We start from the raw sequence: 16,289 nt of genomic DNA, 5'->3' as shown, positions 1-16,289 counted from the left end.
CTCAAAAACATATCTGGAGGTGTGTTTTGTTTCATTCACATATGTTTACGTAACTCTTTAGCTCTAATCTGTCTACATCTCTAAAGCTCAAAATGCTTTGTTCCAACTTCTGATGTCATGCAGTTTTCAAGTTACTACCTTTTACCTTTAATCCCTGTATTACCACATGACATCACAAGGTGGAACCAAGTGTTTTCTGTTTGAGAGAAGAACTTAGAATAAATATGCAGGGTTTGTGTGTTAAACATAAACAAAACACATCTCCAGGTATGGTTTTGATGAGGAAACAACAGAACACATCAGAAAATAACGTAATATGGGACCTTTCAATTATCTATTCTTTCTCTGTCCTATTTCACTTTTTTACTCTGCGGCACCCTTATTGTAACCCAATTTTATATATATAAAGTAACTTGTCTAGTCTTTTTTTCAAGTTGCCACCTCTTGTATCAACAACATCCAATTTACTTTCTTTATAGTACTTCTTTCCTCTGTGACCTTCTATAGACGCCAACACTTTTAACACATTTGCCTGTTATCCTTCTAGTTCAGAAAGCACAGTGGGAGACTAAGAGAAAAAAAATATATGCAGCAAAACAGACAGACAGCATTTTATCTGTTTTTCATGAAGAAAATAGGTTATGTGAACTATTTATGCGCTCCCCGGGACAGTAAAAAACATCAGAGCAGACTTTGGTCCCTTATTTTGGAACCAATATGTAGTGACAGTGAATAGTTACATCTTACATACGATTTCCTTGGGGCCGTTGGGCATAAAACCTCCTCTGGTTAAGTTTTGGACAGCTTCATTCTTCAAAAGTGAGAGTGCCACAGTGATATCAGCCACAAAATGGAGTCCTATCCGGCAGTAAGTGGGGCACACGCCTCTTTAGATTACCATTCATCTTCCTGTGCATTTACACTTGAGACAAAAGTGGGTCAGGGTGTGGGCTGGCCATTAGGAACAATATATATTCTGTTTTGGTTTGAACTGAAAATGTAAGCATGATAAGAGATAGATTTCCTGAGCTGGAATGCCTGTATACAAAGCTGTCTCTTATGTCATGTTGTAGGCAAGTTTGGAGTTTTTAAACTAGGGCACTATTCAGTCTCTGCAAGTCCTCTGATTTGTTAAGAGTCAAGGTTGAGCCAGTAGTACAATAATACAATTTAACTCTATTTCTCTCTCTCTTATTGATTAATTACATTTTTTGATTCTCTTTTATATTTCTTATATATATGGCTTTCAATATTAAGGTTCATGGACATATACAAGACTGAAATTTTTGCTTTTTCTACTACAGGATTGGCTGGATATAAAAGAGTAAAAAAAATAAAAAATAAAAACAAATAAAAATTATAATTTCCTAAAATTTGGTACAAGTTTGTGTCGCTAAAATTCAGCTATATTTACTCATTTTCATTTTGTCCATTACTTTTCTGTTGAAAGGTCCACTTCCTTCTTGTCTCCATGGAGATATTACAGCTTGGAATGTTCCACAGTATGGCATGAAGCTTATCTAACTCCATGGAAACAAGCAAGTCAAGCAGATCTTACACCTAACTTTGATCAGAGCAATTTCCAAAATAATTGGTCCAAATTAGTGTCTCTAAAGTTTAACTGTATTTTTATTCAGTAATTTGTTTTTCTCTATTCTAATTAAACTACAATTTTTTGTGTTATTATTGGCAAAATTGGAATACACCAAGCAGACATAAGATAATCAGCCAAGTAACCAAAATGGCAGTGGTTACAAGGTAGAGATAGAAGGAAATTGTAATTGAGTTTGTGGTTGAATAACTGACCTATTTCAAATGGTTACCCAATCTCTTCAGACTGAGACCCTCAATGGAAAATGACATTGACTTCTAGGATAATTTAATTCTGAAAAATAAAAATGTGCTGTAACTCCTGACATAATTAAATGTAAAAAAAAAAAAAAACTGCTTTTGAGAATTCCATCTAAACAAACCGCAGCCTGAACCTGTCAATACCTGTGTTTAAATCCGAAAATAAGCTTGGGGAATATGTTGATAAAATCTAATCGTCTTCCCATTCCTTTGATGATATGCTATTTTCACATCATTATTCACCCATTTCCTCTTGAATGCGGCTCTATGCTCAAACACAGACGCTTTTTCCTACCCACACCTACTAGTGACTAGTGACCTGCAAGCAGTGACGGGAAGAATACTTTGAAAATGTATTTAGTTACAGACTACTGAATATCTGTATTAAAATGTATTTTGTAACATATTCCGATACATGGGCCAAATACAGTACTGTATTGTGAATACTTGGAATGCTTTCACACTGAGTTGCATTATAGTGTAAAAACATGAGATACCATTATGAACAGCTGTATTTTTTTTCCTTTTTTCCCGATGCATTAACTTATGTCTTATTAGCCAAAAGTACCACCATGTATTCCTTTTAATTTAGGAAGGTAACTATTCTGAATACCACCAAATAAAAAAGTAACTGTACCAGAACACAGTACTCAAAATTAGTATTCAGAATGTGTATTTTTGGTACATGTATTCAGTTACTTCCCAACATTGCTTATAAGTGGATTTAACCAACTGCAATGACATGTGAAGCAGATGACTTCAGTTACTACTTCAAAAAACATTGTTTACATGAATCATGATGCATTTTAAATTGTAATCTGGCTCAAAAAAAAAGAAAAGATTTTTATGTTCTGTTTTTTTTTTTTTTTTTTTTTTTTTTTTCCTTTTTGCATATCACCCACCCCTATCATAAAATCACTTAGGGTCAGGGTATCACTCATTGTCCATTGATTGCCCATTATTATTATCATTATATCATGGTGACAGTGATATGATGATAGTCTGAAAAACACCCTGATGACTTCATGGCACTGTGCAGCCTAGAACCACTTGAATGGCTTTGGAGTATTTGGCGGTATCAAACAAGAGTTCACGTGCTGCGGTAGGTTTTGATAATGTCTTTGATTGTTCTCCTGCAGATCGGACAGCAGGCGTTGGACATCTTCTTGAGTTTGAGTCCACAGGGGTAACAGAGACACATATGTCCACAGGCGTACAGCACAGTGTCCACCACATTCTCATAGCAGATGGTGCACTCATCACTCCACGTGTTGGCGGGGAAGGTGGGAGACTCCGGGAGGCTGCAGAACGGGGAGCTCGGGGTTGTGCCTAAAATGTAAAACAAAATGTAAAACTGATAAACAGTGGCAGCCATTTTAATTTAATGACCTCAAAGATGCACTATGTAACTTTTCTGGTAGAGGGGCAGTTTCCTCCTTTGTTGTAGAAGAAATTGTAGTCCAAGAGTTAAGGCTGGAGAAGTTTATTTACATCAATACAGGACCCAGGACATGAACCCTCAAGACATTGTGATAGTATATTGTCCTTTCTAGCCTAGTACAGTCCAGTCTGGCTATGCTTCCTTTGTAGGGAGTATCATACCTCTGATGACACAGGTCAAGATAATGAGCTGGCAGTGAGAACCGTCAGTGACAGTTTCCATGGATATATTCTAGCTTTGCCACAGTATGCCATTAGTTAATATTACCTAACTCAAAAGAAGCATGTTATTGCTTTACATGGAATGTTCCAAATTATGGCATTAAAAATCTCTTTTTACCCCACACATGGTTTAGATTTGAAATGTTATGTGAAATAGTGTACAAAATCCAAATGATGTCACCTTGAATTTTCAGTGAATTTGAAAAGCCCTGGATGGTTAATTTACTGGGTATACTTTTGGACAAATGCAAAATAGTTGCAATAAATACAATTTAGAGTCAAAGAAATTGAATTTCGATGGCAGAAGAAAGAAAATATTTCACAAAAAAATTTATTCCTAAAATTTTGTTTTAATTTTTTCATTTCACTACACAGAGCTTGATTTTTACAGTTAGTTGAATTATTACTTGCGTATTATTTCTGTTTTAATATGATAATAATTTTGCTTTTGGCAATGCAGACAAGAAATGAATCAGAATGGTTAATAGTGGAAATATTCATTAGTATTAAGTGTGCCATAAATAACTCTGGACAGTCTGCTCAGTATTTCTCACACTTATCGGTCCATTGTAGCAGCCGCAGTTTAATGACCTTTTTTCAGTTCTGATTCATTACTGTTTCAGGAGGAGGACATACGGAGGACAAACCTGCAGAGGAGGAGAAGGCCGAGCTGTAGTTTGAGTTCAGGCTGCAGTTGAGAGGTGAGCTCAGGTTGGACTCAGAGTTGTAAAGCAGAGAGGGAGCGTTAGGTGTACAGGACGGAGAGCTGGGGACAGAGAGCCCTCTCACATCTGACATGCACGAACCTGGAAAACATGAATAATAATAACACTTCAGACTTATATGAAGCTTTTTGAACACTTTACAAACTATAGACAATAGGAAACTGGAAAATGGTGGTGAAAATCATGGGGGCAATGCCAGTTTGAACAGGTGAGTTTTTAGTAGAGGTTTGTAGCGCTGTACTGAGTCCAAGTTCCTGATGGATTGTGGGAGTGAGTTCCAGAGGGCGGGGGCGATGGCAGGAAAGGCTTAGTCCCCTTAGGTCTGGTGCTTTGTAGTAGAAAAGAAATGAGCAAATCACCAAGTTTGGAATGATTTACGCAAAAACAAAATGGCTTACTGCAGTCTAACTATATATAAAACATGCTAACCCTGTTTTTCATGTCATATTTGGAAATGTTTCAAACTTCTTGATTATGATACTGTTATTACTTTAAGTAGAATTCTGATGTTGTCATAAAGTAGTTCTGGTATAGATAAATGGTAACGACTGTATTCAGGAAATGTTAAATCTTTCAGAATTAGGAATTTTGGTATGAATTAGTATCTGGGTAATGATTTTTATTTTTTTTTAACAACCCTACTCTATATACAAATCCAATCACAATATTTGTTAGAAAAATTGCAATTAATTTTTTTTTTTTTTTTTGCAAATGTTCAGCCCTGAGTTGCATAATTTCACTTTCAGATTTCACAGAATACAGAACCCTCTTTTGTTGGTGCCTCGTCTCGTCTGTCACACTTGGTTTTCACACAGACAGACGGCGCTCGCTCGGAGCAGATGACTTGCGAAATGAGGAGTGACTCAGGAGCTTGTGTAGTCTTGTCTCTGACACCAAGCCCCCCTTCCCCAAATTTACCCATAATCCCCCTGGGTAAGACACAACCTCATGCACTGAGTCTTTGTCTTAATGTCCCGGATTGCACCTTCTTGGCTTGGTTCTGCATACTGGCTCTGAGTTTGTATTTGAGAGTGAAAATCTGATCTTGTTGACAGACCTAAAGCATGGTTGTTTACATCTTGTCCTTCAACTGACCGCTGTAAAAATTGATTTGGCACCGCCAGCTGTCCAGGTGTCAAACATTCTGAAACACTTAATTAATGTCCAAGTCATTCTCTAGTCCAACTATTCATACAAAAGCAATTTGGTGCAAACAAGAAGTGCAGATGGTGCACAATGAAAACAACATACTGTGGAATGACCTTATACTGAAAAAAAGGACAGCTTTGGCGGTTCATCCACTGCACTCAAATGTATACAATAAGTTGCATAACGCTGGCAATGTGTGCTGTGATCTGGTCCACTTCTCTAAAGGCTGATTTCACTTGGACAAAATAGAGCGCTGCAGGCTTAGATTCAGCCTACATAAACAACATATAGTTTGTTTGTTTTTTGTTATGAAACAGGCAGTATGCTCTTGAGGAGAGCATCAAACAGAAGATACGGTTAAAATACAAGAACAATTTGATGCAGTCGTAGAGACTTGAGAGTGCTGTGCTTCCAACTCTTTTTAAAATAGTTTGGGTTTTCCTCAGGGATTAGTGCTAGGCCCTTGTTTATTTTGGTTTACACTCAACTGATATGGTTTTTTAATGGTTTATCCTGATATATATATATATATATATAGGACCTATTTTAGTTATTTTCCATAAATTATGTAATTGAAATTCAATATTAACTCACCTATAGCCTTTTTTCCCCTTTTTTTTTAACCATATTTAAACGAGCTGTTTTGTACTGTTATCTCTTTGCACTTAAGTATTTGAGTAAAGCATTATGTCTATTCTAACAGCAGTTCAGTGAAAACGAAATAGCGACCTCTGCTGGAGATTTAAAGCTGATGGCAAATACTCTAAAAATTGCAAATGTCAGTGTGTCTCTATTTTATACTACAGTCTTTAATCATTTTTTGCAGTAATAGTCATAGTAATAGTAGTAGCAGTAGTCATTATCGTGGTAGTAGTGGCAATAATATTAGTTATCAAGTCTGTTATTAGATGACATCAGGAGGACATCACACTGTACATATCTATCACATCTCTAAAACAACTCCAAGCACCATCTCCAACAAACTACCCTAATGTATTCTTACAGTTTCACATTACCATTTAGCTGTGAGCCCAACCATCACAGCATCTGGGCCGAATTGCTGAGGCACGCACTTTTTAAACTATATTGTGGTGTTTTTGTCATTCCATTACCCACTTTACATGCCCCGTGTGTCAGTGTGGCTGTTTGGAAGCATCCTGGCCAACTCTAATAAGGCAGGATAGATAACCTTCAGTCCCATCCACGCGCACTTTCATCCTGTTAGCGTTATGAATTTATTGTTGCTGATATTGGCGAAGAATGCCTTTAGCTATGCAGAGACACTATAGATGGGTACAGTATGCACAATGGTATTCAGTGTAGCTCTCAGCACTTGGTTAGTTGATACAGGCACCTCTGCTATGTGCTCCAGGGCTATTTTCTCCCTCCCGTAAGTTTGGGAGCAGTCAGGTGTGAGATTTAAGAGCAAACTCCATTCAAGTCAATGCTCAAACAAAATGGAAAATGCAAACTTGTTACACAGACGAGAATGTTTCCGGGGCATGTTTGTAAATTGCTTCTCAGAGCCTGAAACAGCAGTAATGTGGTGGCGGACACAGGCTGTTTGCTTGTGTACGTGTACAGCAAAAAAACTGATCATGAACTGCTTTCTGGAGTGATCAGATTATTGAAATGTCATGGAAGCACTTACATCTGATGGGGGTAATATGATTTCTTTCTGGTTGTTGTTTTGTTGAGTTAAATAATGCAAAAATAGCCAACCAATGTGGCAAAGGCAAAAAATGAAAGACAAGACCCATAATAGCAGTGTGCTCCTATGTCTGTGTAAACCCTCAGTCATCCAGGGAGGTTCCATAGTGACCTCTGGGTGAATACTAATCTATGTGATGAAAAGGTTGGTTTCTGTCCTGTGATTTATTTATATATATATATTTTTTGTATCTCATTTAGATACTGTTTTTTAATAATCGATTAGAGTCTGATTTTCAATACCCGATTTTCCATTTATGTTTTTAAAAATAGGATTTTGTTCAAAGTTCACATTTTAAACACATCCTGAAGAATTGATAAAAAAGACTGCAATATGAACTTACAAACTAATACAAGAATCACATTTCAGAACATGTTTATACAGATCTAAAGTACAGGGTTTTTGTTTGTTTTGTGGAGGATTTTATGGTATTCCAAAGATTGTAACCTTTACCATTTGCTGACATTGAAATTATAATTTTGATTCAATCACAATTTATCTTGAAGCCCTAGTATTATGTATTATTTAGTATAATTGGCTAGACACTGTATGACATGACATCTTGAATTCTATATACTTCTTTCTACAGATCACTTTGTTTCTCAGAGTAGATTTAGATTTCTCAATAATCTTGCCACAGCATGTAACCATCTCTTTCCCATAATCTTCACATGAACATTACAATGATCACATATCTAGGACTGTGTCAGAATGATCATGTGAAAACCTGCGCACTCCCATCTGTTCCACCTCACAGCTTCATGACAAACTGTCACTTGCTTCAGTGGCTCGGCGTTGCCCGGGCAACACGTGGCGTGCAGCATGTGGAGAGTGGGTGAGGGCAGACGTCACAGATGCCCTCCCACAGCTGGAGCAGATAATGACTGGAAGAGAACTGAAAACCTCAACACCTGGCAGGGGGTGGCTGAGAGAGTGTGTGATGAGATGGTCAGAAGTCCATGTATTTTCTATGTAAGCCTGGGATGTATCAGATAAATGTATTTATGATTAGGATATCTTTCAGCTTATAGCTTTATTCAGTTGGGGTTGACATAGATAGTGAGAAGAGGTGCACAGTGAATACTAAGCAGTCTCCACCCAGACTGAATGGAGTGGGCAATCTGTGGGTGAAATGTCAGTCATGCAGAATGTATCGCAATCAAATCTAAATCACTATTTGAGTTGGTGCAAGTATGAAATCGCAATTATTTAGGTACTCAAATATTCACTGTCAAAGACAATTATCACAATATTAAAATATATATGTTATATACACCTGCAGTTTACAATTCTGCAGACATGTTCTGAAATGTACGTGTTTCTTATTTTAGCTTATCACACCATATTTAGCCTCAAATTTGGACACTCCTGAATTTGTTTACAGTGTGCACTCTGAACAGAATCATCATTTTTATACACGTATCATAAATCTAATCACTATCTAATTTCCCATTATTGTGGGGGTCTAGTTTGACCAGGCTACCCTCTAGTTGGTGGGCAAAGATCATTTGCCACCACCAATAGATGCCACATTCACACACTGAAACAAAGTGAACTAAGTGTCTGCTATATTCACGGAAAACAACATATTAACGTATTTTATAATAAATTTCACTTTGTTTTTGGCGCTTTGAGTCTCCCCCATCCTGCTAAAGAAACTAGTGCACATTGCATCAGGTTTGTCAAGTTGTTGAGTAGTTTTATTTCATGTTTTTGTATATTTGTTAGGGGTGTAACGATATCCAAGTCTCACAATACAATATCATCACGGTATGAACCTCACGGTACAATATTTATTGCAATATCGTGGGAAAGCTCACGATATGGTGGGGAGGCTCACGATTAGGAATGTAACAATATCCAAATCTCCCGGTATGGTATTTTCACGATATACATCTTATGGTACGATATTTATTGCAATATTTTGTGGAGGCTAACAAAACTGTTAATATGCTACTTTTTCGTCTTAAAATGCCTTGACAAGACTTGATCCAAAGAACTAAGATTTAAAAGTGCTTAGAACTGTTAATGCCTCATGTAGTCTACACTGAAATGGAGCAAAGGATCATGGTCATTGTTACATCCTTAGTATTTAAGGAGAATTATCATGTGGGAGCCTGGGTGACGTAGGCTTGTGGGCTGAGCATTGGAGATAATCTTACAGCTAAATGTAAGGAGAGTGTGAATATGCAAACATGCATGGATGGCATATCAATCCTCTTCAGATATGTTTTCGATGAGGGAAAAGTAAAAAACTGATTTTGCGTCATACCCCTCTTTCATATATCAGTTACCAAGTCCTTTTACCTAAAGGATTAATAAAGGTGAATTGAAGCATTAATGGACTGGAAAGAATTGACAGAGATGTGGGAACAGTGGATGGAAAAATAAAGTCTGTAAAACTGAAATGTGAATGTGTTTTAATAATGCATATGGAGAGTATCACAAGCAGCAGCCAACCCCCTCCAGACACAACTCAGCGGAGACGAGAGCCCACGCATGTCAGAAATAACCCCAGCTCTGGTACAAACTGCACTGAATACTGCAAACTATCGCCTTATAATTTCTGATCCTTAAAATTTCTGATTGGTCATTGTATTTTTTATCTACAGTAAAATCTGCATTATCACGGACGAGTTGGCAAAACAGCAAGAATTTTGTAGACAGAGGAAGAAAACAGATGCATTCCCATTACTCATGTACTCCACAATTTGCATATCTATAATATTATTCCATACAATATTTCATACAATGTTTTGGAGGTACTCTGCTTTGAATATAGAATAGTTTCCTGACCTGCAGTTTGCTTTGCCCTACAGTGTAAATAGAACTATGTAAAAGTTCTCAACATTTTTCAGTTAATTGTTGCAAAATACCACATAAAGCTACTATTACTTTTAATTAAAGGCCCTATACTACACAAAATGGATTCTTGTGAACTTTAAGCCAATGTTTGTTGTATTACTGCCTCCTCCAAAACATATTCAGAGTTATTTTGTTTCATTCACACCTTTAAAAAATCCTGCATTTTTAGTCTGTCTACCTCCAAAGTTGTATTACGATATTACAACACAAGATGGAGAGAAGAACACAGCCTAAATATGCAAGGTTTGTGTCTTAAACATGTGTGAATTAAACAAAACAAAACTCTTAATGTTTGTGATGAGGAAACAACATTATAACAGATCAGAAAATAGACATATTAGAGTGGTTAGCATTTCTGCCACTTGAAAAGAAGGTTGCAGATTTTAGATTTAAACCTATTTTCAACTGTTGACTGGAAACAACTGATATTTTCTATTCTCTCTACTTGCTATGTCGGAGATTATATTTTTATAAGGTTTACAGATGCTGGGATCAACTCTGGCCAAAAAATGAATAGTGAAAGAATATAAATAGCTAATTATTGTTAGAAGAACATCCTGGGGACTTTCTTCCTCAGTGCTTTCTGACAGAACATTTGTAGTCAAGTACTACTAAAAGCTCTTCAAGGCACTCAAAGCACTTTACATCAAGGAACCACTTACCCATTCACACACACATTAATACACCAGGGCAACGGTAGCTCAGTTGGTAGAGCGTTTGTCCACTGATTTTAACATAAACATCATTCGCTGAGCAGTCAAATCCACTGACCCACAGGTTGGCTGGTGTGATTCCAGCTCCCACAGATGAATGCTGTTGTTGTGTCCTTGGGCAAGACACTTAACCTACCTCGCCCCCAGTGTCTGCATACACTGGTGTGTGAAAGGTTGAGTGGTTCCTTTTTGGAAAGTGCTTTGAGTGCCTTGAAGGTGGAAAAGCGCTATAGAAAATGTGTCCATTTACCATTTATGCATACACTGGGGTGGGGTGGATTAAGTGTCTTGCCCTAATGATAGTATTCATCCATCCATGGGAGCTGGAATCACACCACCAACCTATGGGCCAGTGGATCTGATCCCTCAACCGATGGTGTTTAGTTAAAGGTGCATTGTGTAACTTTTCTGGTGGAAGGTCCGGTAAATGTTTTACTTCATGAAGATGTTATTGCTTTGACCTTTCTATCTTCATGGAGAACAAACCAGATGTGACCAGTTACAGGTCAGATCTGTGGAGAAGCAACAATGCTCAGTCAGTATGTGTTTCTAGATATTTTTGAGCTACAAAAGCTCATGCACTTTAAATAAATGTAGGATAGAGCTGTTATACTGTGGAACAGCCAAGATTTAAATATATTCATAGAAACAAGCAGTTGACAGACCCTGAACCAGAAAGTTATAGCGCACATTTATGTTTTACATGATTCCAGGTATACCACACAGCACATCCCGGTGATCCAGGAGCACAGAATCCAAACACATTATGAATATATGATCGAGTTTGAGCTGATGTGGCACTATCTCTCTGTGAAATCTGCAGCAGTCAGAGCGGCCTGATAGAAGTCCCCGGGATACAAAGCTGACATTCATATGCACAGTGTGGGAGCAGAATGTGGAAACACAAAAGCTAAATTTGATTTGATCCAAACTCAAAACGCTGAACTTTTTCTATGACTTGGCAACCCAAACCTCACCCTTCAGTTCAAATAAGGATTACATTACAAAGCTAAAGTAATATTTGTTAAATTTGTCTCCTAAACATACATCTATTTGCAGAGCCTAATAGTGAATAGCTGAAAGTTTGCTAAAGCTAATGCAGATTATTGGTATTCCCTGTCCTGACAGTGTGAATTCATATTTCTATGCCATTTTAAGTCTCTTATTTACACTGTGGTGATGTGTATATGACACTTATGGATTAATGGATCACTGCAGCCAGACGGGTAATGTGCAAAACATTCTTTGTAAATGAAGGTGTTATTTATGAATAGATAATTGGAGCTCTTTGTATTTCAGGAAAGATTTAACCAGATTTTTAAGTGTGTTTACAGTATGCACATTCTCAATGGAATATTTTTTATGCTGGGATTAGGTGTCTATTACCCTTTATTGGCAACAGTGTAATGTGACGCATGTTAAAATGTGTATTTGATCTGTTATTAAGTGATAATATTTTAGGGGATTTAAGTAAAAAAAAAAACTACAATTAACTGCTCATAAATTACTTACTATGGTTTAAATGATTTGCAAATTGAATCAACTTTTGTTGGGGGTACCAGTCAGTTGCATGGTTACTTTGGTGGTCCTGTCCTGAATAGGCCAGAAATTTTAGCTTTTGGTGATAAAAATTTGAAATAAATCAAATACGTGAGCATGAGAACTACAAATTGAAATCATATTGTTGTTCATCAAAATGTATTAAATTTTTAATTCTAAGTTTTGCATCTTATTGTCCAGCTCTATTGAGAAGTATAATTTTGAAGTGGGGGCTTGTTTTGTTCCCTTTATTATTAGTCAGTCTAAATGCTCTGTTCCACCTTGTGATGTCATGAAATGCTAATTTTCAAGTTAACGGCTACATTTTGCCCTTAGTTGGGCAGAGACTTGCAATTCCAGGTCTTAAATTGAGTTATCCTAGTGAAGGTGTAGGGTGGAACAGAGTGTTTTCTTTCTGAGAGAAAAACTTTGCCTAAATATGCTGAGTTGATGTGTAAATGAAACAAAACACAACTCCAGATATGTTTGTGATGAGGAAACATAGATCAGAAAATAGTGTAACGTGTGCTTTTTAAGCTTGCTAAATGTAGCGCAATATAGGACCTGTAAACAACTCACCTAGTATCCTGAGTTGTGAGATTCCGTGCAGTCCGTAGAACATCCACAGTGGTCTGGAGTTGTCCACACACAGCTGCATGCCTGCGCTTTTCCCATTTATGCTCATGAGCACCTCTCCTTCCGCATTCACAGAGAAACCCAGGATGTCTCCCCCCTGCAGGACCCCCCCCCACCCTGCACACGGCCCAGAATTCCTTGCGGTCCACCAGCGACTCCGGGTCACATGGCAAATCGCTGGGCCTCAGGGTGCTGGGGTCACATGATGTCACCCCGTATGAGAGCGCGCCCGGTCTCTTCGCTCCTGCCTTTGTCACTTTTAGGAACACAGTCTCGGAACATTTCATCGGTCGGCTGGTGAACACGAGCGTGCGTTCGTCGGCGGTGATCGAGCTTGGCGACTGTGTGCTTGTCGAGAATTGTTGCGTGTATACCGTGGATGGGGTGGAATTGGAGGTCGGTGTCTAGGTGTGAGGGGAGGAGGGAGCACTGCTGGGAATTCTGGGAGTTTTGGGGGACGTGGCAGGAGCTGGAGCTGATTGGTTGGTCTTCGTCAGAGTCTTCCTCATCTTGTTGCTGTAAGCTGAGGTCACATAAGCTGATGGACAGGCGAGGGTCAGGTCTGGAGCGCTGGATGGACGCGCGGTGGGTGGCATATGTGCGGGGACGGAGACAATCCATGGAGACCGCCTCACTCTCTGTGAAAGACAAAGAAGAACAGGTTTAGTGTTGGGACTTGATTATTTGATGACTTAAAAATGTAGATATTATTTCCTAATAGCTACATTTTTGATTGGATATTGCTTAAAACTAGTAAAAATGATTTGAACACATTTTTTTTTTTTTTTTTTACATAAACAAGATCTGTGCCATTTAACAGTAAAAGTAATTTTTGTTCCTTCAAAGTCTGAACTCTCCTCCAAACCACATGCTTTTACTGGCAGAGGAATGGCTGTAGACTCTCCATTAAAACCCCAAACATGTCATTGACAGTTAAAATTCATTTTACAGCCCTATTTTAGGCATAGTAACTTCACCACAATGAGTAGCTTTCCATAACCACTAGGGGTGTGCAAAAATATTGAAATATCGATATATATCATATCGTTTAATTTGATGATACAGTATCAATATCGTGGGCTGCTGTATCAATATATCAGCAAGAGTATTTTTAGGTATATTTTACTAAATAATTTTGGGTAAGAGCTACAATTGTGTGGAGGGTTTCACTGTTTTGACTAAAATGGGTGTTTTTCATATTAACTTTGCAGAGGCTTAGTGGTCCTAGTAGACTTTTAGTATCACAGCCATGATTTAGACTGTATTGATTGCATACCTATGTATCGAGGTATGCATCGTATCGGCAACTTCTTAATGATACCCAGCCCTAATAACAGCTTCTTCTGAGAGTTGACACTTCACTGTGATTGGTTAAATCCATCTGACACTCATTCAGAGGGTGACGAAGATTAACTAATAGATGGAGTGGGTGGGGCACAGATGGCATATATCTTACATCACAGGTCTCCCACCTTTTTCCTCCGGTGAGCTACCTTTACAAAATGAAAATGTCAGAGACTCATTTTAGTGGTCGCAAGAGCTTGAGACTATGTAAGGGCCATGGCAAACTTTAGATGGGGTACAGTTAGAAGCTTATAAAACATAAACTAGTATCCATTTATTAGTGCAAAATTAGACATTTGCCATGGTAATTAATCAAATTTTAGCTATTCAGCACAATATCTATAATTCAGAAATCCTTTGGTGAGCTACAAGTTGGAGAAACTTTTTGTATAGAATGAGCACAGAGTCGCATCAAACAGTAAATAATAAATTAACAATCTTCAGCCACCAGAGTGACAGAGAATAATATTACAAAGCCCCAACCCTTTATGCCAATCTTCATGTAATCAATATTAATTTAAGGTTCCATAACTACTATTATTGCATGCAGACTTTGTTCCATTATTGGCCCTTTTTCTTTTTTAGAATCTGCCACAGCAGACACCCACAGTAACACCCGATAAGAGCTGCAATTGCCTACATAATTTGATCTGGTCTTTTTGCCCTCTTTATTAGGCTCAAACTTAATCAAATCTATACAGTCATGATGTGTGTTATCACCATCCCCATGTTTATGAGATAACAGCCCATCTCCCACTTTATAGTTCATACAATAAACATACTTATTATGTAACCACTCACTTATTCTTGCTCTTTCATACCCCCAGTAATGCCTTTAATATATTTGATTTCACCGTGGTTTTGGATCCACACATTCCCGAGCGCTTCAATTTAGACTTATTACACTTGGAAAAAGCCAATAAGGTGCCAGTTAATTTATGCACCCGCTTTGTATTCTCCATATTTCTACTGCAAACTACTGCTTTATTTCGCATGGGCTGTCCGTGGGCTGCTCATTCATCATATCTGCCACTGTGAACAAATGGGTGTCTTCCAGCATTTTACAAATTATTCCAGCTAGCGTATTCGGTGGCTTCCCAGGCCTCTAGTTTAACAATAGATATGTCAATGTTTAAGCAACACATCAAGGGCTTAAGTGGGGGACACGCCATGGCTGGGGGCAGCGGGTACATCACAGTGGATGTCCTAACAGCTTTATGTAATATTTAAAAGGGAGAAAGAGAGAAGAGGATGATGAGTGGCTGTCTCTCGCCCACACTGCCTAGTTCAAATACAAGTTACTTTCACTCCTCTTTTAGTTTATACTTGGCAAGGTAATGAAGTAAAAATAGAAGAGTAGTATGCTAAAGTATGTAAAGTACTTAAGTATCTTTGGTATCTGTACTTTATTTTAGCACAATTTCAGTTGATGCTTTTTACTTTTTCTTCACTAAGTTTGAGACACTTTTTTCTCAACTTCATTTTTGACAAAAACTGAAAAGTAAAAGTATTTTTTATTTAAGTTTGAGACCTGAAAAGACTGAGGGGTTTAATTTTGAACATGTTCATAATTTAAGCAAATAAAAATATACAAATAAAAACAGCTAGGACTGATTTAGTTGTTTCTACTGAACAAAATTCAACACAAATCTTTATCAAAATCTTTGCATTTGAAGTTTAAATAGATCTCAAAATCTGCATTAAATACTCATACTTTTTTACTCTTCAAACAGGTACTTTAATACTTAAGTAGATTTTTTCATGCGATACTTTTTTAATTGAGTATGTTTTTGTTCTGGTTACTGTACTTTTATTTTAGTATCAACGTTCTTCTTCGATCGCTGATACTTTGTGCACTATGTGACAGAACGGCATTAAACTTATCTCCATGGAAACAAGCAGGTGACACTAACAGTTACAGGTCAGATTTGTGGAGAGGAAACTCCGTCACAATTACAATGCATTTTTTTCCCGCAAGTTATTTTTGAGCAATAAAATCACTTATTTTAGTAAATGCAATATAATACTTTAAAAAATATTGTGACACTGGTTCTAGTCAATAGCCTGATATATTGGAATACTACTACAGTGTAC

General features: G+C 37.5%; 1 protein-coding gene across 1 annotated transcript in view; it reads right to left on the bottom strand.

Moving 5' to 3' along the window:
* Nucleotides 1-1,886: 1,886 nt before the first annotated feature.
* neurl1ab (neuralized E3 ubiquitin protein ligase 1Ab) overlaps nucleotides 1,887-16,289 on the bottom strand; it is a 51,995-nt gene continuing 37,592 nt past the window's right edge. Inside the window, 5 exon segments of the mRNA XM_020921386.2 lie at nucleotides 1,887-3,180; nucleotides 4,161-4,319; nucleotides 12,795-12,963; nucleotides 12,965-13,175; nucleotides 13,177-13,489. Of these exon segments, the coding sequence (XP_020777045.2) occupies nucleotides 2,942-3,180; nucleotides 4,161-4,319; nucleotides 12,795-12,963; nucleotides 12,965-13,175; nucleotides 13,177-13,489 (1,091 nt within the window). The 3' untranslated portion in view covers nucleotides 1,887-2,941.

The sequence above is a fragment of the Boleophthalmus pectinirostris genome, unplaced genomic scaffold (assembly GCF_026225935.1).
Source record: "Boleophthalmus pectinirostris isolate CB_2022bp ecotype Guang Dong unplaced genomic scaffold, ASM2622593v1 HiC_scaffold_5, whole genome shotgun sequence".
In the NCBI taxonomy this organism is placed as follows: Eukaryota; Metazoa; Chordata; class Actinopteri; order Gobiiformes; family Gobiidae; genus Boleophthalmus; species Boleophthalmus pectinirostris.
This window is presented reverse-complemented; position numbering and strand designations above follow the sequence as displayed.